Here is a 25,698-nt window from a genome sequence, read left to right on the forward strand (position 1 = left end):
ATTCGTTGCTTCTTGTCCTGCCTTCAGGCGCTTTGGAGAATAACTTGACTCCCTCTTCTGACATTTTTTTCTGCATATCTGATCCCAAATAAGCTATAATTTCAATTCTAGTTGACAGATTTCTAATGAGTACTCATACTTAAAAAGAGTTGTCTGGGATTGCCAACATTCACAAAATTCGGAAGCTGATGAAATTTGATAAATATAAATGCTCAAACCTATATAAAATATGAAAGCTTTATAACTGTATAAATGCGAATACCTAATTTGACAAATGTAAATATTCATACTATCTTTAATATCGCTAGGTTATTGCTTCATTCAGATAGGTTAATGTTTGGTCTTTATAGCAGAGCAACCTGTTGGAAGCAAAGTTTAGCCTCTTACCACGTGGTGGTAGTATTGTACCACACTTCATGAAATTCATCCTCTTGACTGGCTCCTGATATCCCTTGGAGGATCTCAGTGCTGCTCTAAGGAAGAGCTGGGTTTTACTTTGTTTCTTTTCCTGCTCTCTCTCTTTCCTGAGCGAACAGGAAAGGCTATCTATCTCAAATGGCTTGGGGATAGGAATCAGCGAATGACATGGCTGGAACAGGGTGCCCCTTCGGATGAGCTTTGCTCCCACTTGCTTGGCATTTGGAAAACTGGAGAAGATAGCTCTCTTTTGAAGGGGCTTGAGTCAGAGGGAAGTGTTCAGTTAGACTAGGGGTAGGCAACCTTGGCTCTTTTGTGACTTGTGGACTTCAACTTCCAGAATTTCTGGGAGTTGAAGTCCATAAGTCATAAAAGAGCCAAAGTTGCCTACCCCTGAGTTAGACTGCAATTGTTTTTATGGTAATTTGTTTTCTTTAATGGTTGATTTTGGATTGCACACTGTAAGCCCCCTAGAATCGCTCAGTAGGTGGTTCTACTGAGTAGGGTTGCATAAATAACCATCTTTCTTTCATTCAGAAGGCAGGCTTTGACTTTTGTCCTCCCACCTTTTGAGTCTTATCTGAGAGTCACATCTCTCGGTGATAAAAGGGTTGGCATTATCGAAATAGGAAGCAGATGCAGACCGCCCAGCTTCACAAAAGAAGCAAGTGACCGTACTAGCTCCTTATATTGGAAAAAGGACAAAGAGTTTGATGACCTTAAATTGCCTACATATTGGTGCTTCAGTGGAAAGGATGTTTGGTAGTTGTAACCTTAGTCCAGTGATGGCGAACCTTTTAGAGACCGAGTGCCCAAAAACTGGCCCTGACCCCCCTCCACCCCATTCCCCGCCTGCACCCTGTGCCCCACCCCGCCTGCCCGCAAGGCCACTCACCGCCTCCAGAGCCCACTGGAGATTGCCCAGGTAGCCCAGCAGCGCTGTGGCGACCACGCCCTCTGCCCGCGCCCGCAGCATCAACTGCGGGATGGGGCTTGAGGGCAGAGTCTTGTCTACGCTGCCTGGCTGCCATGTCCTAGGTTGCGCTGCTTCGTGTGGGCCACACTCAGGGGCGACTTTCCTCCAGGTGGGCTGCTGGTGAGAGGGTTGTGAGGGGAGGCGAGGCTGGGGCAACGGCACGTGTGCCCACAGAGAGGGCTCCAAGTGCCGCCTCTGCCACCCGTGCCATAAGTTCGCCACCACTGCCTTAGTCCTTTTCCTAAGATATAATATTGTTCCCTGGGTTAACTTGTCTGCATACAAGAAGGGAAGACATGCTTACTGTACCTTTGGTACTTTAGAAAAAGGTTCCTTGTGGCTGATTTCTAGATGTATCTGAGGCTTCACATCTCTTGCTTTTTACGTAGATTCCCATCACAAATGCTGCATTTGAAGTTTGGCATTGGGAACCAGTCTAACAGCTACCAATATTTCTATCATTGTTAATCAGCCAGACGACAGATTTTCTCCTCTCCTCAATTATGCCTGCTTCCCAATTATATCTCCAACATGATTGTCATTTGAACTGGAAGACAGGATGCGGATCAAGTGTTGCAGACCGGAATGTTCCTCCAGTTACACCTGAAAGAAGCTACTCCTCTATCTGATTGCAGTCAAGCTTGCTTTTATTTTCAGGTTTCCTTTTTTTAAAAAAAGGTGTTTGGGGGGTTGCTACCCTGGCAACATTTATTAGCTGGACTAAGAGTTTTGGAAAGTCTATAGGTGAGCGGTTTCTGCTTGGATCACACAATGAAATATTCGAGTATGCCCTAAAAACCTTCAGAATGCTCACTCTGATGGCATGGGGAAGGACTATGGGAATGATTGACAAAGAGTAGCAAAAGAGAACTGGGTTTCATTAGAAGTGTCTGCCAAAATATCTGTTATATATTAAGCTCCAGTAAAGGAATCTTATTGGTCTGTTTTGAGCTCTTGAATACGTGTAATTGGGATAGCATTTTGTGTGAACTGATATATAGTAGTTCAAACCAAAATTAAAAGAAATATGTGTGAAGTCAACTGATATTTGAGGGGCCGGAATTCCAGATTATACAAATACACCATCTGTTCTGATGCTGCTCCAACCAATAGCTAAGAAAACACAATGTTTGGGCAAATTACAGCTACCAGCTCCAGGCTTTTCACTCCTCAGGTCCAATATTGTGATGGCATGTGAGAATGACCTTGGGAGACAGAAGGAAGAGCCAAGCCTAGGCAATGCTCTAATAAATGAAACCTGAGCCCAAAGGAGGGGTGAAGATAGAGAAAGCATCTCAGAAGTAGTTTTTGGGAGATGAAAAGTGAGGGAAAGAGGAGATATTTTCAGATTTGCAAGATTTTGTTACTGAACCTTATAATAAAAATAGTGTTAGTACTCATGGTTGGTTCTTGTCTGGAGTATCCCAAAGGGACGACAAACAGGTGATTGATTTATTTGTGAATCAAAGTTGTATATTACTACAATTACAAGATTCTCAGTGGCAAACATATTTTTTTTAAACAACAACAACAGGAAAGTAAGATGAATAAAGCCCAAGCACAATATATGGCATCAGTCCCCATAAATCCCCCCCCCCCAAATTCAAAAATTCTTCTAGAAGGCACACAATGTTGGGAACAGATGAATCTCCAGAGGGCAACCCCGAGATTGAGATACAGTGGTTCCTGGCCTTCTGGAAATGGGGGTCAACCAGCAGCTTTCCCCAGCATGATTGAAGATGAACCTTTGGTGAGACTTGCTTAATTCCGATCGTTCTGAAGAAGGCGACGAGAAGAACACAAGGAAAAATCTTTGGAAGATTCAAGCACGGAGAAAGGATCCCAAGGGACAAGCTGGTTTCATCCATTGTGCTAAGCTATGGTTTTAAACATGGTCTGTTAAATAAGCCATAGTGGCCTACTTTGCATTTTGTACAAAGTAGGGGCCAAACAAAGCCCTATTGCAGGCATGCTGGCTGAGGAATTCTGGGAGTTGAAGTCCACAAGTCATAAAAGGGCAAGTTTGAAGACCCCTGCCCTATTGTGTTGTACAAACCTAGCCAACACGATCAGAAGGGACATGATAAGGCAGCTGCCAATGAAGATTTGATGGCTGGGAGTAGATAAGATCACCTAGCAACACTATTTCTTATTATTTAAAAAGTTCTGCCTGCTAAAATGACCCAGATCTACTTGTTTTACACAAGCATCAGATTTCATTGCATTTGATGTAGAACATGGTGATATAAACCTGGAATGTCTTTGACGGAAAGCATTCTGGATATAAAAAGAGGCAGTGGATTTTATTTGTTTTAGGATATTTATATGGCCGTCCTCTTAAACAAGAAACTCTGGGCTATTATACAAATCAATAAAAACAACAACAAATAGAGTTAAAAGCAGATTATTTTGATTGAGAGGGAATGACTGCAAAGGATCTGACTACAAATTGCTCATTCGCTTCTTTTAAAACCCATTCCTGATAGGCAAAAAGTTTTTTTTCTCTCCCCCTCCCATCTTCTGTCTCTCTTCAGTCCATGGTGGGAAGGGTCCTTTGTTGTTCCATTATTTCCTAGAGGCCAGCACTGAATCTCCATTTTGTGGTTCTTTCAACTCCTGTTAACAGCCTTCTAGAACATGCCCAGGCTACTAACCTTTGAGTCTTTTCTGTAATAACAAAAGGACATTCTCCTTTTCATGCTGCTTTCATGTCCTCAGGGTTGCTCCAGTTTGTTCTTCCACTCATCATTTTATGCTTCTTCATAATGGCCAAAGCCTTTTATTTTAGAACATGTCTGCGTATTGTAGAACTAATTTTAATATTAAAAGGACATTGTAAGGTACTTGAGGAATTCTTAGGCCTTTTATATGTTCCTTAGTCCCTGGGATTGATTAATTAATTTTACAATGTGTGAGAAGTGGGAGTATTTTAAAATCAAGTTTGCATTCATTGGAAAGAACACCTGTGTAGCTATTTCTCACCATGAAATGTTATTTTTCTTAAATACTCAAGAAGGATATCAGTCCAGAGGGCCAGAGGAAACTTCCATGACTTATGGCACTACAGCTTCAGGTCTGTCTAAAGAGCCACAGAGAGTTGGCTTTCTTTACTATATTATTTGTTAAGTCCTGGGATCGATGGCGAATGAAGAATAAGCATGTCTCTGAAACAGCTCTTTATTGTGCTCATTACACTCCAACAACAACGAGCAAAGGCACACAGGCCTCCTTTTATACGTTCCCAATCCCCGGACAAGATGGCAACATTTCTACGCACTTTTCGCACCTTGCGCATGCGCACTTGGCCGGCGCCATTCAGTCTGGTCCCGGGAAGCTTCTGCAATTGCCTGGGAGCCTTGCAATGTCCCGAGCCTGCATTTGCAGGCTCAGGACACAACATTATTCACATGGGATGGGTGAGATTTAGAGCCTGTTAAATTCGCGGGTTGGAGGCATTAAGAGGAGATGCATAGTGTAACAACAAATCTTCTTTATTGTTCTCATCCACAACCAACAACAGCAAAAACGGCTGTGCAGGCCTTTTATAGTGTCCTAACCCCGGACAAAGTCAGCCAAGGAAAACCAGGTCTGCCCGGGACCCTTTGCAACATTTCTGAACCTGCTGAATGCTCCAGCAGGCCCAGGACATAACAGAGCCCATCGCCTAGAAAGCATGAAGGCAACCCTTTGTATTTGCAGACTGTTTTCATACACAGAGGCATCTGGTTGCTAGCCAGACGGCATGTTTTGATGGACCTTTTGAGCCAATTCATCGGCCTGGCAACTGATCTGTTGAAGAACTAAGTGGGCACTACCGTCTACATTGTGGGGAGAGCCAGGGATTGCTGGGTGATGTATGGCTTGGCCCAAGGCATGGAGATCAGATGAGGCTGATGTGGAACCCTCAACAAAGATCACGATGGGGTTGTAGTATGGGAATAAACCCTGTGTTATCATTTTGCATCCTGTCCTTTTTCAGTTGAGATTGATGGTTCCTATTGACTTTCAGGGGGAAAGACCTGGATTTTCTTCCTGCAGAGACATCTTCCATGCTCCTCCCCTCAAGACATTTTTGGTTTACATCATCTTAGGTTGCTAGAGGAAAAATGTGCCTCAGCCATTTGCCTCTCACAGACAATGTTAGGCTAGAGGCTCAGTCTTACTGGTGACATAAATAGAGTGTTATGCTTTTTCTTGGCAACTCACCTCACATTGTTATTGTGGGGAAAAATTGGAGGAGGGAGAACTCTGTACATCACCTTAAATTGCTGGAGGAGATGGGATATAAATCCAATCCAATAAGTAATCATTTTATTTGGGGAGATTCAAGTTGACAAGAGTGCCATTTGTTTTCTTTTCTTTTTTTAACTCCATCCATCTGGCTATAAAGAAAACATTCCTCATGACCTTCCTTTCAAATGATAAAATAGTAATGGATGCTAAATTATAAATACCTCACATCAGAGCTGCTCTAATGAGATGTTGCAACCTTTAGAACTATAACTGAATAGTTAATTAGATAAAATGGGGTGATTAGAACAATAAATAAAACAAATGATGAACTGGTTTTCAGCCATAAATTTTTGTTCCCCCCCCCATAATTAATTGCAAGACTTGGAATGGAGGGATGGGGGATAAATTTCTTGCATGTTCACAAGGGGAAGAAGGCCAGATTGATCCAGGAACTGCTGGAAGTTCCACACCTAAGAAGAGGCATTTTTTCCAATCCATGGGAGGTTTCTCCAGGATTTCTTCCATATTTGGTCTGATGACTTTTGAGACTCTGGAGATCTCATCAAGTGAGGAACTATTCCTTGATCTGCAACAATAGGAGTTATACCTTTGGCTGCACCTGCAAACCTTAGCAGAGTGATGTGGGACTTAGCTGTGGAGAGAGAGCATCCGCAGTCAAGTTAGAAGTGTCTCTGGGCAGCGCATCAGAGGAGGCCAATGAGTAAAAGGAAAAGTGACTGAGGAAATGATGTGGCAAGGCCAAATTTTTCCTTTGTGATGTTGTTGGCATATACAAAAATGCTATCTACACTGAAGAGTGTTCAAGTCTGCATTACAGTTTTTTAAAACACATTTACCTAGAAGGTCACTCTTTAACCTACTGCTGGGTCAGTTATCCTGTTGTATATCCTAGATTTAGAATAATTGGAACTCAACTCCTAGGGCTCTTTGGATACTCCCATGTCAAATTCTTTGCAATAGGTTGGAAAGGGACTTGCCCTGATCATCTTGCAAGACATTTTTCAATCTAGCCCACCACCCTGGTAATTCTTGGTGGGCTCCCATCTTTATTCAGAGTACAGAATAACAGTGTTGGAAGTTACATTGAAGCTCTTCTAGTCCAAGCCTCTGTCCAAGCAGAAGACCCTATACAATTCTGGACAAATAGCTGTCCAATCTCTTCTTAAAAATCTCTAGTGATGGAGCACCCACAACTTCTAGAGGCAATCTTAGTTAATTGTTTTCACTGACAGAAAATTTCTTTTTAATTTTAGGTTGGATGTATCTTGTTCCATCCATATCTTCTTGTTCTGTCCTCAGGTGCTTTGGAGAATAGGCTGACTCTCTCCTCTCTGTGACAGGCTCTCAAATATTGGAAGACTGCTATCATGACATCCCTAGACCAAGGCTTTTCAACCAGTGGTACGGGTACCACCTGTGGTACATTGGCACCTGGCAGGTGGTACGCGACCATCCTAGAAAAGTAGCGGGGGAGGAAAATGAGCTGAACCGGTGGCAGCACGGCACAAGCCTGAGCGAGAGATGGCTGGAGCTGCAGGACTGTCAGGGCTCAGTGGAAGCGCCAGGATCAGCGCCAGGCTCCAGCTGGAGCTCAGCGCTGATCCTGGTGCTTTTGCTGAGCCCAGAAGAAGTGCCGATCAACTGGAATGTTGCAGCATCTCTAGGGTCTTGTGATTTACATTCAGATGCTTGGCAACTGATTCATATTTATGATGGTCACAGTGTCCCAGGGTCATGTGAAGTGACCAAAACCTGCAGCAACCACCCAACAGATGGGGGGGGGATAAAAACCAAACACCCCCCACCCCACCCCCGTTGCCAATCCTCAACAGAAATGCTCACAACAATGGAAACCTTGGACAGGAGGAAGAGTGCCGCCAGGCGGGCAGGCAGATGTCTTGCTCGGCTGTGGCTTGGGTGGCGCTTTTTTCAGTGCCATTGTAACTTCGAACAGTCACTAAGTGAACTGTTGTAAGTCAAGGACTACCTGTACTTTATCACTTTTCTCCTTTTGGGGGGATGGGTCATCAGGTTTTTGATACCTTGCTAAGTGACTGGTGGTACTTGGATATTGCCATATCCTAAAAGTGGTACAATGGATGAAAAGATTGAAAAGCCCTGCCCTAGACCTTCTCTTCATTAAACTAGACATTCCCAGTTCCAATGTATGCTTTAGCCTTCAATCCCCTATACATCTTTGTTGCTCTTCTCTGCACTCTGTCTCAACATCTTTTTTTGTATCGTGGTGACCAAAATTAGATACAGTATTCCAAGTGTGGTATATACATACTGTATTCCCCCCCTCTCTCCCTCCCTCCCTCTCCCTCTTCCTCTCTCTGTGTATGTGTGCATATATGTGTGTGAGTGTACACAAAGAGGGCATGTATGTATGTATGTATGTATGTGTATTGAGCACTCGGAGTAAGACACGTGCGAGACAGCTGGGCATGACAACGAACAAGAGACGACCCCTCCACCATGCGGAATACCCCCCCACGCTACACCAGACTCGTAACAATTTACGGGATTACCAGGATGATAAACATATTAAAACCGAAAGCATTGAGACCGGAAATATATGGGACTCTAAAAGTAGCAACCGGACAGAACGGGGTGGAGAAAGGAACTTGGAACGTCCACCACCACCCAAGCCTGAGGGGAGATCGGAACATGAAAGCAACCGAAATAACTGGAATTGCCATTCAGCTAATCTGAGGTTGGGAGAACTGGAGACGGACGAGGATAAAAATACAACTAAGAAGAGAAAAAAAGTGCAGGCCAACTACATACGGCTGAACCAATCAGGCCCCATAACAAGATCAAGGAGCCGAGCGCAAACCTCGGCACGCCTATAAAAAGACCTTCTCATTCTCTGGCACGCCAGCCCTGAGGATGCCGGCAGGTGACGGCGAAAGCTTGGCGCTTTTTAAAACTTTTATAGTTTTAACCTATTAAAAACTTCCTTAGTTTTTATTACTCTAGTGTTCATTTTTATATTTTATTATATATATATATATATATATATATATATATATATATATTTTTCTGAGGTTTTCGCGGGTATTTGTATATAGGTCTTTGGTTGTTCGGGTTTTCTCCCGCGTAAAATTGGAAGTGTCTTGGCAACGTTTCGACGAAGTCACATTCGTCATCTTCAGGCTGGTGTTTTTAGCTTCTTGCTTTGAGCAGCAATGTGTGGTCTTAGCTGTTTCTTCCTTTTAACTGCCAGTGGGGGTATGAACTGATTGGGTGGGAGCTTGGCTGTGTTCTGATTGGGTGGAGGTGTGTTCTGAATGGTTAGGGGCTTGGCTGTGCTCTGATTGGCTGGGGGAGTGTTCTGTTTGGTTGTGCTCAGGTTAGTCTGAGTTGCAGAGGGGTTTAAGATTTTGGGCTGCCTTGCTATTTTTTGGCTTCGCGTTCGTGGTCATGTCTCCTCTTCATGGAGGGCACGACCACGAACGCGAAGCCAAAAAATAGCAAGGCAGCCCAAAATCTTAAACCCCTCTGCAACTCAGACTAACCTGAGCACAACCAAACAGAACACTCCCCCAGCCAATCAGAGCACAGCCAAGTCCCTAACCATTCAGAACACACCTCCACCCAATCAGAACACAGCCAAGCTCCCACCCAATCAGTTCATACCCCCACTGGCAGTTAAAAGGAAGAAACAGCTAAGACCACACATTGCTGCTCAAAGCACGAAGCTGAAAACACCAGCCTGAAGATGATGAATGGGACTTCATCGAAACGTCGCCAAGACACTTCCAATTTTACGCGGGAGAAAACCCGAACAACCAAAGACCTACAGTATACTATTTATTTCAACTTTTCTTAACTTTCCAAAACTCAGCCAAGATAAGGCCAGTATTTATTCTAGAACAAGATTGAAATGACCATGTTTTGTGAAATGACGGGAGAAATTTTATTCAGCCATCATTTCAGTCATGCTGTATTAACTTAGGCTACCATAAAAGAATGTTATGAACCTAAACATCACAGAGAGGAAGGACAATATATTTTATCCCAAGGTTCTTATCAGAAAAATAAATTTTAAAGTATAATAAAATGACCAAGGAGCAAGAAAACATACTGCTTTTATAGCATTTCTTAGTTTGTTGTTTTATGATTGCAAATTCATTCATTCATTCATTCATTCACTCATTCATTCATTCACAGAATGTCATAGCACAGATTAAAATCCACATCTTCTTGGACACAGGTATCAAACTGTAGGATTAAATTATTTGATTCAACTATTTTTGTTTTTCTCTTATAAATAAACCTTAAAATAACTATTAGCAAGTTATTATTAGAGCACTATCTAGTTCCATCTTTGCAATAAGGAAGCAGGAAAAGAGAGGGCAAGATCTCTCTTCCAATATTTGGACCTTCAGGATAAATTGCTCTAAAACAATTGCTGAAGTAAACCTCTGTAATTTGACAGCGCAATAGTTTATCCCAGTAACAAATTGGACAATAGTTTATTTCAGTGGCTAATGTTCTGCAAGGTTATCATCACAGATCCTAGTTTTGGGATCCTGAATGCATCTGAGCCTTTGGTTTCTGCAAATTGAAACTGGATTTTTTTTTAAAAAAAAATAAAAGACAAATAGTGTAAAAATACAGGTTTATTTCCTAATGTGTGCCCACCCATGAATCCTCACATGAACTCCATTCCCCAAAAGCTTTCCCCATCCGCTTTCCTTGCTCCCTTCTGCCCTCTCCACTCCCCCCCCCCAAATAAGCCCTTTTTCCTTTTCCGTCATGTGGGCACCATGGTCAGTTCTGTGTAGCTGATGTACATCACCTTAGGAAAACCTGTGGGGGGACACAAAAAGGACAAGAGTCAGAGGATCCCACTTCCCCCTTTGAGAGGGAGGAATTTGGGGGAGGCCCAGTTCTTATCTGGAGTAAAGACTCAGCCAATCTACCAAGGCTTATAAACAATGGCCCTGGTAAGGGTGTAAATCCTGCTACAACCAAGATTGCACAGCTTTGTATGAACTAGGGACAGCCGGTAAAACTCCCTGCGCTGCTCCACTCACTTTCTCTCTCATCCATCTGTATTTTGGTTCACCTTGATTATCAAAATTAGAGCAGCCAGATGTATAACCCCCAACAAACAGCTTCTCATTTTGATGATTCCCTGTTTTTTCCTATCCCTGAATTGATTGCATATATATGGATAGGAGGGAAGGAGGAGTTGGAAGCACTGAAACCAACATAATTATGTAGAGTGAGTAGAAAATATTTGAGAAACAAAAGCAGTTTGGGGTCAATGCAGCTAAACGGCTGATGTGCAAGGCATACTGGTAATTCATCTTTTAACTTTTTATCTCTTTATACTTACAATGAAGAAGGGGATTTTATTCTTTGCAATGCATGTTTATATTGGAAGAGCATTTTTTAAAAAAAATTGCCTTACAAGTCAGTATGAAAGAAAAGTGGAATGCCTAGTTTAAGTTAATGAAGCTAACAAACATATGCAGAAATCCACCTTAGACCAGTCTTTCTGTTCACTTTTGTGCCTATTATCAACATATTTCTGTTCATTTGGGGATTTGGGATAATTTACAATATCTTTCTTCAGGCTTATGCCTTTCCAAGGTACTGGAATTCACTTCCCATTATTTACAAACAACTTGAAGGATGCCAGATTGGGATGTCTGGTTTTTTTTTTTTTTTTTTTTTTTTTATTGAAATTTTTCAAAAGTTTTACAAATAAAAATCCACCCCCCCCTCCCCAACCACCCCACCCCCCCCCCCGACTTCCCAGAACTGAATATAGGATTATTTAACAAATATTTTAAAAATAACATTTGCAATTTATAAAATAATTAATAATAATAATAAAAATCACAGTAATAATATATATAGAAATAATATACATAACATAAACTTTAAAATGAATAATATATACTAAAAAAGAAAAAAAATAAAAAATAAAAAGAGAAGAGAGAGAGAGAAAGAAGAAAGAAGAAAGTAGACGAAAAATAAAGCATATATATATATAAAAAAAAAAAAAATATATGAATAATAATACATTAAAAATGTATATATATAAAAAAGAAAAAGAAGAAAGAAAGAAAGAAAAAACAATCATTACAAATTATAAAAAGGCTAAATAATATTTTTCCATATCCAAATTATGTTGTATAAAATTTATCCATTTTTCCCATACCGCAAAAAATTTTTCTTGAGATTGCTCCTTTAAGAAAGCCGAAATCTTTGCCATTTCTGCCAAATACGAAACTTTATGAAACCATTCTTGTAAAGTAGGCAAAGATTCCTTCTTCCAATATTGTCCTATTAACAACCTAGCGGCTGTAATCAAATTTAACATCAATATAACCTCCTTAGCATCACAGTCAATAACAATACCTAGTAAAAATAATTGCGGAGTAAATTTTACCCTTCTTTTAAAAATTCTTTGAATATTCCACCATATCTTAATCCAAAAAGCTTTTATATGCTTACACGTCCACCAAATATGGTAATAGGTAGCATCCAAATATCCACATCTCCAGCATTTCGGCTGTAGATTAGGGTACATAATGGACATTTTCTTTGGGTCAAGGTGCCATCTATAAAACATCTTATAAAAATTCTCTCTTAAATTTTGCGCTTGTGTGAATTTAACATTTCTTATCCAAATAAGTTCCCAAGTATCCATTGAAATCGTTTCACCAATATTCTGTGCCCATTTAATCATACAATCTTTAACTAGTTCAAGTTCTGAATCTAATTCCACTAAAACCCCATAAACTCTCTTAATATGGGTTGGCCTTTGATCTCTTACTTGTTTTAAAAAAATTCATCTTCTCTAAGCCAGCCCATTTTACAATCCATCTTCCATCTATCCACTATTTGTCTATATTGGAACCATGAATAAGTTAAGTTTTCATGTGTTAATTCTTCCAAAGATTTTAACTGCCAGTCTTGGCCATCCCATCTTAATAACTGTACGTAAGAGACCTTGTCCATATTTACCCCTTTCCTTATACCTTCTATGGCATGCCGAGGTATAGCCCATAATGGTATTTTGAAGTCACTTTTATAATACTTTCTCCACACTCTTAGCAAAGAGTTTCTTATAATATGAGACTTAAAAACCCAATCCACTTTTTTATTAAATATTAAATAGGCATGCCATCCAAAAAATAGGTCCCAGCCTTCCAAATGAAGTATTTCTGTATTTGTTAAATTCACCCAATCGCTAATCAATGTCAATACTACAGCATCATAATACAATTTCATATTTGGTACCTTGAGTCCACCTCTCTCACGAAAATCTTGCATTATTTTAAGTTTCACCCTTGGTTTTTTCCCTGCCCAAACAAATTTATTAATACCTTTTTGCCATTCATCTAAATTACGTTCGTTCTTTAAGATAGGTAACATTTGGAACAAAAAAATAAACTTTGGCAGGACATTCATTTTAATAACTGCAATTCTGCCCATAAGGGATAACTGTAAATTATTCCAGTTTTTTAAATCCTTCTGTACCTCCATCCACAGCTTTTCATAATTATTTTTATACAATTTTACATTAGAAGCAGATAATGTAACCCCCAAATATTTTACCTTATCAACAATTTCAAAGTCTGTTAAGTTAACTAGAGCCTGTTTATCACCATTAGTCATGTTTTTAGCTAATATTTTGGTCTTATTATTATTAATTTTAAAGCCAGAAACACGTCCATATTGTTGAATCAATTGTAATAATTTCACCACCGAAGAAACAGGTTGAGACAAAGTAACAACCAAGTCATCTGCAAAGGCTCTTAATTTATATTCTTTTTTATTAATTTCTATTCCTTTTATTTCTTGAGACTCCCGAATTTTAATCAACAAAATTTCCAGTGTTAAAACAAACAATAACGGAGACAACGGGCATCCCTGTCTTGTTCCTTTTTCTATTACAAAAGCCTCTGACAAACCCCCATTTACAATAATTTGAGCAGTCTGTTTTTGATATATATTGGATAATACTTGTAATATATTTTGTCCAAAATTCATCTCCTTGATTAAACACAGCATAAACTGCCAATTCACTTGATCAAAGGCTTTTTCAGCATCCAAAAATATCAAGCCTGCAGAGACTTGGTTATTCTTTTCTAAATACTCTAATAAATTAATAATTTGTCTAACGTTATTCTTCATATACCTTCCAGTTATAAAACCCGATTGATCCCTATGTATAAACTGCTGCAAGATCCCCATAAGCCTGTTAGCTAAAATTTTTGCAAAAATTTTATAATCCACATTTAAAAGAGATATAGGCCTATAATTTTTAGGCAAAGTAAGATCTTGACTATCTTTTGGAATCAATGATATAAATGCATTACGCCAGGATGGAGGGATCTCTAACCCCTGTAATAAATTATTAAACAGTTCACACAACGGTTGGATCATCTCTTCTACTAAAGCTTTATAATAAATAGATGTCAACCCATCCGTACCCGGCGCTTTGCCCAATTTCAATTGTTTAATAGCTGTAACAATTTCTTCCTTAGTAATTAAACCGTTAATCTTTTTTTCCTGATCTTCTGTTAATTTAGGAAAGTTGACTTTGCCTAAATAATTATTTATATCTGTAATTTGAATATTGGTACCCTTATATAATTTTTGATAGTATTCTAAAAAAGATTTCTTAATCAATTCTTTCTGATAAACCAATTTACCATTATAATTTATTTTATCTATATTCCTCTGTTTCTGTTTTTTTCTTAACTGATAAGCCAACCATCTCCCTGGTTTATTAGCATTACAAAATGTATTTTGTTTCATAAATAGCAAATTAGTTGCAGCTTGATCAGCCATCAGCATGTTAAATTGTGTTTTTAACAATTTTAAAGCTCCTTTAATCTTTTCATCTAAGGGATTTGAAATTAAAAGTTTCTCTTTTAATTTAATCTCCTCTTCCAAGTCTTTCCGTTTCTGAATCTGTTTCTGTCTATGCAAATTATTCATTTTTATCAAAATACCACGCATAAAAGCTTTACTTGCATCCCAGACCATTGACATTGATGTTCCCTTGTTCATATTTAAAGTAAAATATTCCTTTAAACATTCCTTTAATTTATGAACATTTTTTTCTTGTTTAAATAAATTCTCATTCACCCTCCAGGATCTCCTATCTTCCTTCTCTACAAACAGTTCCATCCAAACTGGACTATGATCGGACAATGTCCTAGGAAAAATTTTTACATTCTTCACCCTGTTGTATAAATCTGTTGTGATCAAAAAGAAATCAATTCTTGAGAAAGATTGGTGTCTATCTGAGAAAAACGTAAAATCCTTTTCTTCTTGATTACGTTCACGCCAATAGTCTCTCAATTCCCAATCTTCTTTCATGTCAAAAAAGGCTTTAGGTAATTTAGCCTGTTTAAAAAAGGTAGAAGAGCCTTTTTTGTCCATTTGTATATCTAAGACACCATTCCAGTCTCCCATTAAAATCACGGATCTATAGTCCAACAAAGTTATTTTCTGATGTAGTAACCTATAAAATTGCTCCTGTTGCTGGTTTGGTGCATACAACCCCACAATAAGAATTTTCTTGCCATATAAACCAAGTTCAAGCATAACATATCTTCCATAAGGATCTGATTCTAACAAGGTAGCAGATAAATTCTGTTTAACATAGATTACCACACCCCCTTTCTTCCCAGGGGCGGGAGATACAAAATGAGATCCCAAGCGAGGATTATTTAAATATTTTTGATCTTTAGCTGTAATATGAGTTTCTTGCAAGCAAATAATATCATTGTTGTGTTGTTTCAAATAGTGGTAAATTTTTTTTCTCTTTTGAGGAATGTTTAATCCATTAACATTCCAGGACAGGAGCTTTGCCATCTCCCTTGGCCTTCAGCCTGGAGAAGATCCGCTCAAATTCTGCTGCTGATGAATATGTAGCAGAGCTTTTGGGTCTTGCTCCTCCCACCGGCACTGAAGCAATTTGCTGAGTAGATTCTTCAATTTCTTTTTCTTTTTCTTTTTTCTGTTGTTCTTTTTCTTTACGTTTATGTGCTGCACGGGTCATTCTCTGTTCTTTAACCTCTGGTTGAGACATCCATACCACCTGTCCAGCAGTCATCATCCCTGTACCTTCAGATTTCTGTTCCATCTCTTTGTCACTCAAGACTTTATGCATCATGGGCAAAGGAGAGCCTGCTCCCAGGACCGTTTTATAAAATTCCTTAGCTTTAGCAACTGTATTAAGTCTATAACGTGTCCCCGCATGGCTCAAAACAATGCCCATCGGAATCTCCCATCTAAATGGCATTTGTCTTGCTTTAAGTTCATTTACTAAAAAAGCAAAATCTTTTCTGCTTCTTAAAATTTTAGGTGGAATTTCCTTTAAAATAATAATATCTTGGGCAGCAATCTGAAATCTTTTATTATAAAAAGTTTGTAGAATCTGATTTCGCAAAGACTTCTTAGCAAAATATATCACCACATCTCTAGGCAAATTCCTCTGTTTTGCAATCCAAGAATTAACTCTATAAATTCTTTCCACATCCCCACGTAACTCTTCTTTATCAATATTCAAAATAACAGCCAAGTCATTAATCACCATTTCCATCAAATCTTGAGTTTTATCTTCTTTCAGACCCCTTATTCTCAAAGCATATTCCATCTGTCTATACTGGAACATAAGAATATCATCTTGTGAAGTCTCCACTTTTTTCTCCATATCTTGAAATTTATAATCCAAAAGTTCAACTGTTTCTTCAATTTCCTCTACTCTGGAGTCCAGCTTCACAACCACTGAGGCCATTCCAGATAGAGCTAAAAGTATATCATCCCTCAAAATAGCATTATTCTGTTCTAAAAGCTCCTTCATCTCTTTCTTCATTTCCTCCTTAGTTTCAGATTTATTCTGATCCAAAAGTTGTTTCATTTCCTCCCTAAACTGTGAGACAGCACTTACCATTATTTCTTTAATGTCTTGTGCTGATGTGCCAGATGGGGGAGGTGAAGGTGGAGTAGATTTAGGTTGCTGCACTGAGGGTATTATTTTAAGTTGTTGTTGCACAGTAGAAGTAGCAGGAGAAGAAGTTACTTTAGAAGCTGCAGTAGCTGGTTGTCGTTTTGAAGCCATTTTAATTTATCTTCCTTTCTTCTTAAAAATACCAATAAAAATAAATAATCCAAAAAAAAATTAAAAATAAGATAAAATAGAATAAGATAAGATCAATCTAAAAGTCCCCAAGAATAAAAAAGTAAAAAAAGTAAAAAAAAAGCAATATTAAACAACAATTCAGCCGATCCGTCTTTTAAAGGAAAAAAAAACTTTCAAAACGCCATTTTACTTTCACTCTCACTTTTCCGCCCAAAAAAAAAAGAGAAAGCTCAAAAAAATAAAAAAAAAATCAGCAGATACTAAATAAACTAAATAAACTAAAAAAAATAAAATAAAGCTAAACTATAAATAAAATCCTTTAAACAGTTCTGTCCGGTTTAAGATTACTCACGGTTTCTTTAAGTACGGAGATGGTAGCGGCGTCTCGCTTTGTTTCCGAAGAAACAAAGACAGCTGAGAGGCGGAGAAGGCAATGAACTCCGAGGGAACCCTCTTTCTACCCCCCTAAAAATAAAAATCCAGGGAGAGTTAAGAGGTTCTACCTCTATTCATGCGATCTCTACCCCTTCCCTTCGCCCGGGAAGGGGATTGCGAGCCGCGGGCCAGCTGATAAACGCTGTGCTCCGCGGATCTGACACCTTCTCAGGAGGACGGCTACAAAGTAGCCGCCATCTCCACCGCTTTGGGACTTTTGACGGTGTAGTCAAAATTCAAACATCGGGGCCCTGGTGGTTCTTGATCTTGGTATTTATGATGCCTTTGACTCCTTGCTCATTTTGTTTGTTTGTATGTATGTATGTATGTATGTATTAATATTTATTTCATAATATCTTAGGTTGGAAGGAATTTGGAGATTTTTTTTCTTTATTTCACTGATTCCTTTTTACTTTTTTTTCTTTGCATTTTCATTTTCTCTTTTTAATTTCCTTCTGAGTTTTGTTTGCATTGGTTTTTATTACTGTAACTAAAATTATCTATCTTTATCTATCTCTATATCTATCTATCTATCTATCTTATCTGTCTGTCTGTCTGTCTGTCTGTCTGTCTGTCTGTCTGTCTGTCTGTCTTTCTATCTGTCTGTCTGTCAGCCCATCCTATCTATCTATCTATCTATCTATCTATCTATCTATCTATCTATCTATCTATCTATCTATCTATCTATCTATCTATCTATCTATCTATCTATCACCAGCAAACACAACTCGGAGGTGGCTCCAAGCAAATATCCCTTCTATCAAACCTGAGCTCGGTAGAATTTTACAATTGCCTGATGAAGCAAAAATGGGCTGAGCAATTCTATTTTTTCTTTGGTATTTGCTAGATACTTGTCACCTTCTCTGAGCACACATTCTTACATTTTTTTCTTCCCCCTTTTATTTTGAGCATACAAAATAAAGCTTAAGGCACCATTTGAATCAGCATTCTTGGCCACCTTTGTTTACTCTACTGAAGGACCCTGTAGGAATATCTCTCACTAATACTGAGGTTTCATTTCAAGAAGGTAATTGGTTAGAATGTAATTTTTTGAAGATTTCATTTCTCCAAGGCACAGTGGTGGTGGGAGAAAGGGGGGGCATAATATTTGATGGGCGAATCAGAAGGAAAGGAAGGGATGGTACTTACAGGGCAAGTAGAGGTGAACTGGAGGCACATCAGGTGGGGTCATCAAACAGCAAATAAGAGTGATACCTACTTTTGGGTTACTTACTGTCCTGCTTCTCATCTTTGCTTTCGCCATTCTGAGCGCTTTTCTGTGAGAGCCTTGTGGAGGCATTGACAGCTGTGGCTGTTGACTTGAAGCTGCGCTTGCGTTTCTGCACATTTTGTTCTGGGTGGAAGATGATGACGTAGACTTTGGGTACATAGAGCATCCCGAGAGAAACAAAGGCGCTCAGGCTCATGGAGATGGTGAGGGTTGTTGTCTGAATGTACATCTGGGAGGGAGAAACACATAGGATGCTTGCTAAGAAGGCCCAAGGACTGCATTTTAGTGCAGAAGATCTGGACTGTGGCATGCAATCACCAGGATCATGTAAGTTCAAGTTAAGTCACTTATGAGTCAAATTTGACTTCTAGTGCCTTACAGAGTTTTCTTGGCATGAAACACAGAGTTTCCCATTGCCTTCCTCGGACATAATTTTCCTTGGTTACTGAGATGATCCATTACCTGATAACTAACCAAAGCTAACTGTGATTATATTTCTAAATCAGCCTCCTAGCTGGCCATGGTGTCAAGCTGTAAACTTATTCCAGCCTTTATCATTTTAGGTTGATGGGGGGGGGGGAAGAGTCAGAAGTGACATGAAATTGTTCAATTTTAAACGTCAAAACTGGAGATCTAAAATTATGCAGTCCAAGAAGAGCTACACTATTTGATCTTACAATTGTCCAAAGGGGCATTCATTGGCTGAGAAAGGAGGGGCTTGTAAATACCCTTAGTAAAATTATTGTAATCCTTGTCATCTGCTCACTTACTGAACATATACATGCTCACTTATTTCTATAGCAATTCTAAAATTCCTATGCCCACTAAACACACCGAAGTCCTTTGGTTTCAATGTATTTTGGTAGGCTTGTCAGAAGCAAGCATCCAATGGCCTTCCATTGTTTTTTCTGAACTGAATTTCCATCTCCTCCAAGAGCAACGGTGAAGAATGCTGGGAGCTCTATTTCAATAACTCCACTACTGGTTTGTAGGATCAACTTCTGAGTCTGCCTGGTGTTACCTTCTAGAAAGCTTCTTCTTTAGTTCACTACCCTGCAAGCCTAGGTGACTAATGGATGCTGCCTTCCACTACCTCCTGAACTGAAATAGAAGACACTCCCCCCCCCAAGTTTCTTTTAAAACTATAAATGAGCAAGAACTCTCATCCCTCAAATTGCATCTCCTGCGTTTATTGGAAAGGAGGGAGCAGGCCAGAGGAGCTAATCAGGCAAAGATGCACCTCACAGGTGCTCTAAGTTACAAAAGTACTCTTTCCTTTATTAATGGATGTACTGAGGCAAAGACACAGATAACCTTTGAGAATTCCATGAGGAATTAATCAAGAAGAGTGATGACATCCAAATGACAGGAGAGCAAGGAATCCTTGGTTTAAACATCTGTATTCTGTCTTTCTTGGGGAAAGCTCAGGATAACTGTAAATGGTTGGTCTTGTGGTTTGCAATTTGGTCTAGGGCAGGGGTAGGCAACCCAAAACACTCAAAGAGCCACTTGGACCCGTTTCCCACCAAAAACAAAACACCGGGAGCCGCAAAACCCTTTTGATATCTAAAATGAAGATAACACTGCATATATCCTTTTTTACCTTTCTTATAGGTGTGTGTGTGTGTGTGCGCACGCGCGTGTGTGTGTATGTATGTATGTGTGTGTACACACACACACACACACACACACTAAAAAAAAAGTAAAAATATGACTCTTGGGAATATCCATACTATTAAAACAATGATCACCAAGAGAATGCTTTAAGAGAATAAAATTACATACACACACAGGTTAAAAAAAGGATATATGCAGTGTTATCTTCATTTTAGATGTCAAAAGGGTCTCTCTCTCTCTGTCTCTCTCCCTCCCTCCCTATCTGCCCTTGGTCTGCCACTCCTCTTCCCCCACTCTCTCTCTCTCTCTCTCTCTCTCTCTCTCTCTCTCTCTCCCTCCCTCCCTCTCTCTTTCTCTCTCTCTCTTTCTCCCCTCCCTCCTATCTGCTGCTCACCTGGCAAGCTTCAAGCTATTGTCCAACAAGATCAGGCGTAAGCAACCTCGTCTCTTTCATGACTCATGGACTTCAACTCCCAGAATTCCTGAGTCAGCCTAGCTGGGCTAGCTAGCTCTCTCCTGCCCTTCCTGCTTCCTGCTTCCTGCAGAGACAGCAAAGGGAGGAGCTCCGCCCAGAAAGCTTTTCAGCTCCTCGGAGAACACTGTGAGTACACTCTCTTTTACACATACACACACACAAAAACACAAACACACACACACACACAGAGAGAGAGAGAGAGAGAGAGAGAAGCAGGGAAGCGCAATTGCCTCTCTCTGTCTCTATCTCTCTCTGCAAAGGCAGAGGAGGCTGGGAGCCAGAGGGGAAGGCTCAAAGAGCCGCATGCGGCTCCGGAGCCGCAGGTTGCCGACCTGTGGTCTAGGGGTGTCAAACTGCTGGCCCATGGGCCGGATGCGTCACACCAAAACCACGCCCACCCCATTGCCGGCAATGGGAAAAAAGTCACAACACGTCACATAATGTCACAAGTTTGACACCCATGGTCTACAATGTCAGATGCTGGCTTAGAAACTAGGAGAATAGTGACTTCTAGGCCACCCTTAAGCCTGAAAGCCAGCTGGGTGACTGGGCCAGACGTGCTGTCTCAGCCCAACCAACTTCAGCCCTATGATTCTACGTTCATAGGATGATTGTTGTAGGGAAAACGAGAGGAGAAAGGAGTATCTTATGTCTGCTACCTTGTGTTATTTATAAAAATAATAAAGGTGGGATAATAAATAAGCAGATAGAATTGCCCCTGGAAAGACTTCAAGGGAAAGGAATGATTACTCTGCATAGGGATGTAACAAAACCTTTGGCATTTTTTAAAAAACAAATGAATAGGAGTTGAATAGCAATAGCAATAGCACTTAGACTTATATACCACTCCACAGTGCTTTTCAGCATTCTCTGGGTGATTTGCAAAGTCAACCTATTGCCCCATGTAATTTTCAGCCCAGAAGAAAGGGAGGTTTAATTCTTTCCTGGAAGGTCATTCTCCCTTTAAAAATTGTCCACTTACAACTGTAGCACTAGCATGGCTGTAAAAAGAAAAGCAGCTGGGTGAGCAGACGAAGCACCAGATCAAGAGGGTAACAAAAATCTTTCCTTTCCTTCAACCCTAAACAGCAATCCAGTTCAAAATTCCTCCTCCCCAGGGGTTCATTTATGCAGAGACAAACACATCGAGGAATCGTATGTTATAAGCAATTGTAACATTCATGATATTTGGGAAGAGTGCCATTGAGCAAAGGCATGATTACATAATTTAAATCAGTTGCATGCAGAATGAGATGAATTATGGAATGAGTGTTAGCTGAGGATTTTTTGACTGATGGCAATGACATAATTCATGTCATAGCGTGTGCGTGTGCAATGTCTTCCTGATTTGCAATGTAATGTGATGGATGCTTATGATAACATCTACTTGTCCTTCAACCTCTTGTTGAATGGATTGGAGTCTAAGTCTCCTTATTAAGCACCCCATCCAGTATGAGCCATTATTTGTTTAATCAATGACTCAAGTAGTACTATGTGGATTTAAAACAGCATGCAAAACCATGATTTATAAAGACAGTGGCAGGATTTGCACCACACACTAAGCCACATTGACCAGACCACATTACAGTTTAATGTGATGCATAAACAAATACATTTAAAAGAGAAAATAAAATACTCTCTTTTATAACAGAAATGCTACAAGAGAAAATTGAGCTGCTGTATTTCTTTCTTGTTCTGGATAATGTCTTATAAGTGATGTCTTATGTCCTATGACACAATGCCTGGAATCATGCATTCTATTAAGCAATAATGTTTCATTTGGATTTGCAGGGATCCAATATCTGGCTGGAAAGAATAACAGAAGACTATTAAATGGCAGCATGAAGCATTATTAATAAGCTCTAACCATTCATTTGTCATCTAGCAGTCATCCACATTTTTCAGCCCTTATACCATGGCCTTAATTTACTCATGTGGTGAACCATTCACAATGATTTGCGAAGTATGATTTTTAGGCTATTATAAGCTGGATTTGTAGAAAATACTTCACCTGATTATTGTGTTAACCCAGTTTTGAAGTTTGTGGTACACACTGAGCAATAAAACTATCCAAATCATTAGGATTTGCACCAACTATAAAAAAAAGTGGGTAAAACTAAATTTAATATAGTATGCAAATATATTAAATATGCAGATCCTGCAATAGAGCCAGAGCATGACTTTCTCATACCATCATGCTTTTAATCTTTTTTTTTTTTTTTTTGATGTTCAGTTAGGAGGTCATGCAATGCTATCATATGATCTAAATCTCATAAATAACAATGTAGATCACATCACTCCAAAAAACAAAACAAAACAAACAAAACAAGAAAGGCATACAGCTCATGGCTCTTTCAAAACTGAACTCTACTTTTAATGCCAGGCTTCCTGCATTTGAAATTTTCTAGATATGTTGGACTTTTACAGCAAGTGATAGGATGGTTTTATTTCATTTTATTTTATGCCTTCATAATTTGATTTATTATAGTCCTGTTGTGGATGCATAAGTATTGAATACCTTTGGTTTTGCTCTTGTTCACTGTAAGCTATTGAAAAACCAGGAGGAATCTAGTAGCATCTACCATCAGTCATTCTGACTTTTTGCTATCAGAAACTAACATGGCTCTCTTCCCATATTGTAAACTACTCAATATCTATGTAATTGCCGCAGATATAAACCAGACTGTTACATAAAGAATTCCCAGCCTGCTCAGCTAGGCATGAAAGCCAGTTGGGTGCCTTTGGGCCAGTCACTCTCTTTCAGCCCAACCTACCATACAGGATTGTTATTGTGGGGAACATGGGAGGAGGAAGGTGTTCATACGTTCACTACCTTGATTTATTTGTAAAACTAAGAAAGGCAGGATATATTATAAACAAACAAACAAACAAAACAGAAGCCATTGCCAGATCTAGAATCCCAAGGTCAATGAGGGTTGAGATCTTGAGGGTGGAGGGAAGTAAACTCTATCTGGGATGGGTGTTTGATTGAAATGGTCTTTTACCTTCCTGCCTACTTATCTTTATTGGAAGGAAATGGGACAAGATTAATGAGCATGCCTGGGGCCTTCATTCTGAACTGGGATAACTTTTCTGAGGTAGAACTTTTAGAGCAGTGTTCCCCAACCTTTGTCACTTGAAGATTTATGGACTTCAACTCCCAGAATTCCCCAGCTAGCCGATTGCGAAACATTGCTTTAGAATGCCTACAACTTCACAGTAGCCCTTAATACAAAAACACCAGAGATCACCTGCTAGAGCTTGGTAGTCCTGACCGCTTTAAGGAGTAATACTTGTTTGCTTATTCATACAGTTCAGTTTCTAGAACACCATGCAGTTGAACATTCCTCTGAAGACAACTCTTTACCCTAGCTAAACAAAAACCTACCAGCCTGCTGTGAGGACATAAGATGGGAGCACCTTCTTTGCCCAAGTTGCTTTGAAAGGTGCACTGAGCCAAAAGCAAGGGAACTCTATGCCAGTAATGGGAGACATGGCAATGTACTTTTATGGGACCATCAGAATGTGCTCAGTGGCACATCCATCCCTATTTCAGGCCTTCCTCAAAGATCATGAAAATAGCCTTTGAGGGGTCAAGCTGATGAATGCAAGTTCCAGCTGAGGGCCGAGAGGCTGCATGCCACTATTTTAGACATCAGGTAGGAAATGCTTGAAAGTGTTGATGCTCCTCCCCTAAAAAGACTTCTTTACTGATACAGAATGAGCCTAGGAAGGAAAAGGCGTGAAGGTTTCCAACTTTCTGCAATTCATGGCATATTTGATATGAAAAAAGTCTATCAATAAAGTCTGTTATGAGAAGGACCCAAAATGGGAATGTCCCAATTGTTTCTCTCTCCCTCTCTCTTTCTCTTTTGCAGGTGGCTCAACAGGGGGGTGGGTGGGTAAGGTTAAAAATCCCTGCTTGACCATAGGGTTCATTGGGGTAATGTGGAATAATGAACAATCACTAGAATAATGATGTGTCTGCATAATTACTGGAACAGTGCTGCATTAGTAGTACGTGACTAACCTAATGCGCATTACACTTGGATACAATGTATGTAGCAAACTCTCCATTGTATACCCGTGAGAAACGAACCTAATGTATTACAAAGTGTATTCCTTTGTTCCTGAGAAAAGGAAAGTATAAAACTGAAGCCTGAACCCGCCCTCGGTATTCAGAATTGCTTGTTGCTATTGCTTCTGAACCTGCGCAATAAATCTCTCTGCTAAAACCCTCTGGAATTCGTAAGAGTCCTTTCATTTTCCACAAGATTTCGATTTGGGGACAGTTCTTTTTTTTTTTCAGCCCAATCAACCTTATTTAACTATTCTTGAGAGGATAAAAATTAGAGAATGTCTATTTTGTTGTCCTGAGTTTCCAGAAGAAAGTGAGCAGGTAAATGCCACTAAAACAGAAAACAGATGAGGAATCCCCCAGACTTGTTTCATAATGTGTAAAATGTCTTTGCAATCCCCAGCACCCTATTTTAACGATCTGAGAAAAAAACTAAGAAGCAAAATAGCTTTTTTCAAAGCCTTGCAAAAGTTCAAGGCACAACCAGCATTCCTGTGAACCTCAGCCTCCCAAAACTGGGATGATTTTTTTCCCACTTGGGGAATGGGTTTAATGATTTTAAAAAGGTGCCATTAGCTCCTGAAAGCACCTAATTCAGCCCCTTAACATTCCCGAAATAGACAGAATGAAAAAAACTGGACAGGTCTGACTTTGCCAGCTTTGCCTGTTACAGTGACATCATAACTTAATCAGCAGCCCTCGACTTAACAATCATTTGTTTAGCAACCGTTCCAAGTTACAATGGCAACTGAAAAAAGTGACTTACAACCAGTCCACACACATACAAGTGTTGCAGTATCACCACAGTCATGTGATCCAAATTCAGGTGCTTGGCAAGTGGCATGTGTTTGTAGTATCCCGAGGTTATGTGATTGCCATTGGGGAGGCCTTCCCAGCCAACTTCCAACAAGCAAAGCCAATAGGGGAAGCTGGATTCACTTAATGCCCACACGATTCACTTAACAACATTGGCAAAAAGAGCATACAATTGAGCACTCAGGTAACAACTGCCTTGCTCAGCAAAGGAAATTCTGGTCTCAAACCGAGGTAACTGTGGCGATGTTGCAACGTCGTAGGGGTGAGGACAAGT

At 39.7% G+C, this 25,698-nt stretch overlaps 1 protein-coding gene across 5 annotated transcripts in view; it reads right to left on the reverse strand.

Moving 5' to 3' along the window:
* Window positions 1-10,354: 10,354 nt before the first annotated feature.
* The window catches only part of GRM6 (glutamate metabotropic receptor 6), a 47,182-nt gene continuing 31,838 nt past the window's right edge, over window positions 10,355-25,698 (reverse strand). For 4 of the 5 annotated variants that reach the window (XM_039340238.1, XM_039340234.1, XM_039340239.1 and 1 more), the window contains 2 exons: window positions 18,442-18,667; window positions 10,383-10,465 (listed from right to left, as the gene is read on the reverse strand). In XM_039340238.1, coding sequence (XP_039196172.1) covers window positions 10,410-10,465; window positions 18,442-18,667 — 282 coding nt within the window. In that variant the 3' untranslated portion in view covers window positions 10,383-10,409. Of the gene's footprint in view, window positions 10,466-18,426; window positions 18,668-25,698 lie in introns of all 5 variants that reach the window. The other variant, XM_039340235.1, reaches the window with a different exon arrangement.

This window comes from Crotalus tigris, unplaced genomic scaffold (assembly GCF_016545835.1).
Source record: "Crotalus tigris isolate CLP2741 ecotype Arizona unplaced genomic scaffold, ASM1654583v1 scf7180000017742.2353718, whole genome shotgun sequence".
NCBI lineage: Eukaryota > Metazoa > Chordata > Lepidosauria > Squamata > Viperidae > Crotalus > Crotalus tigris.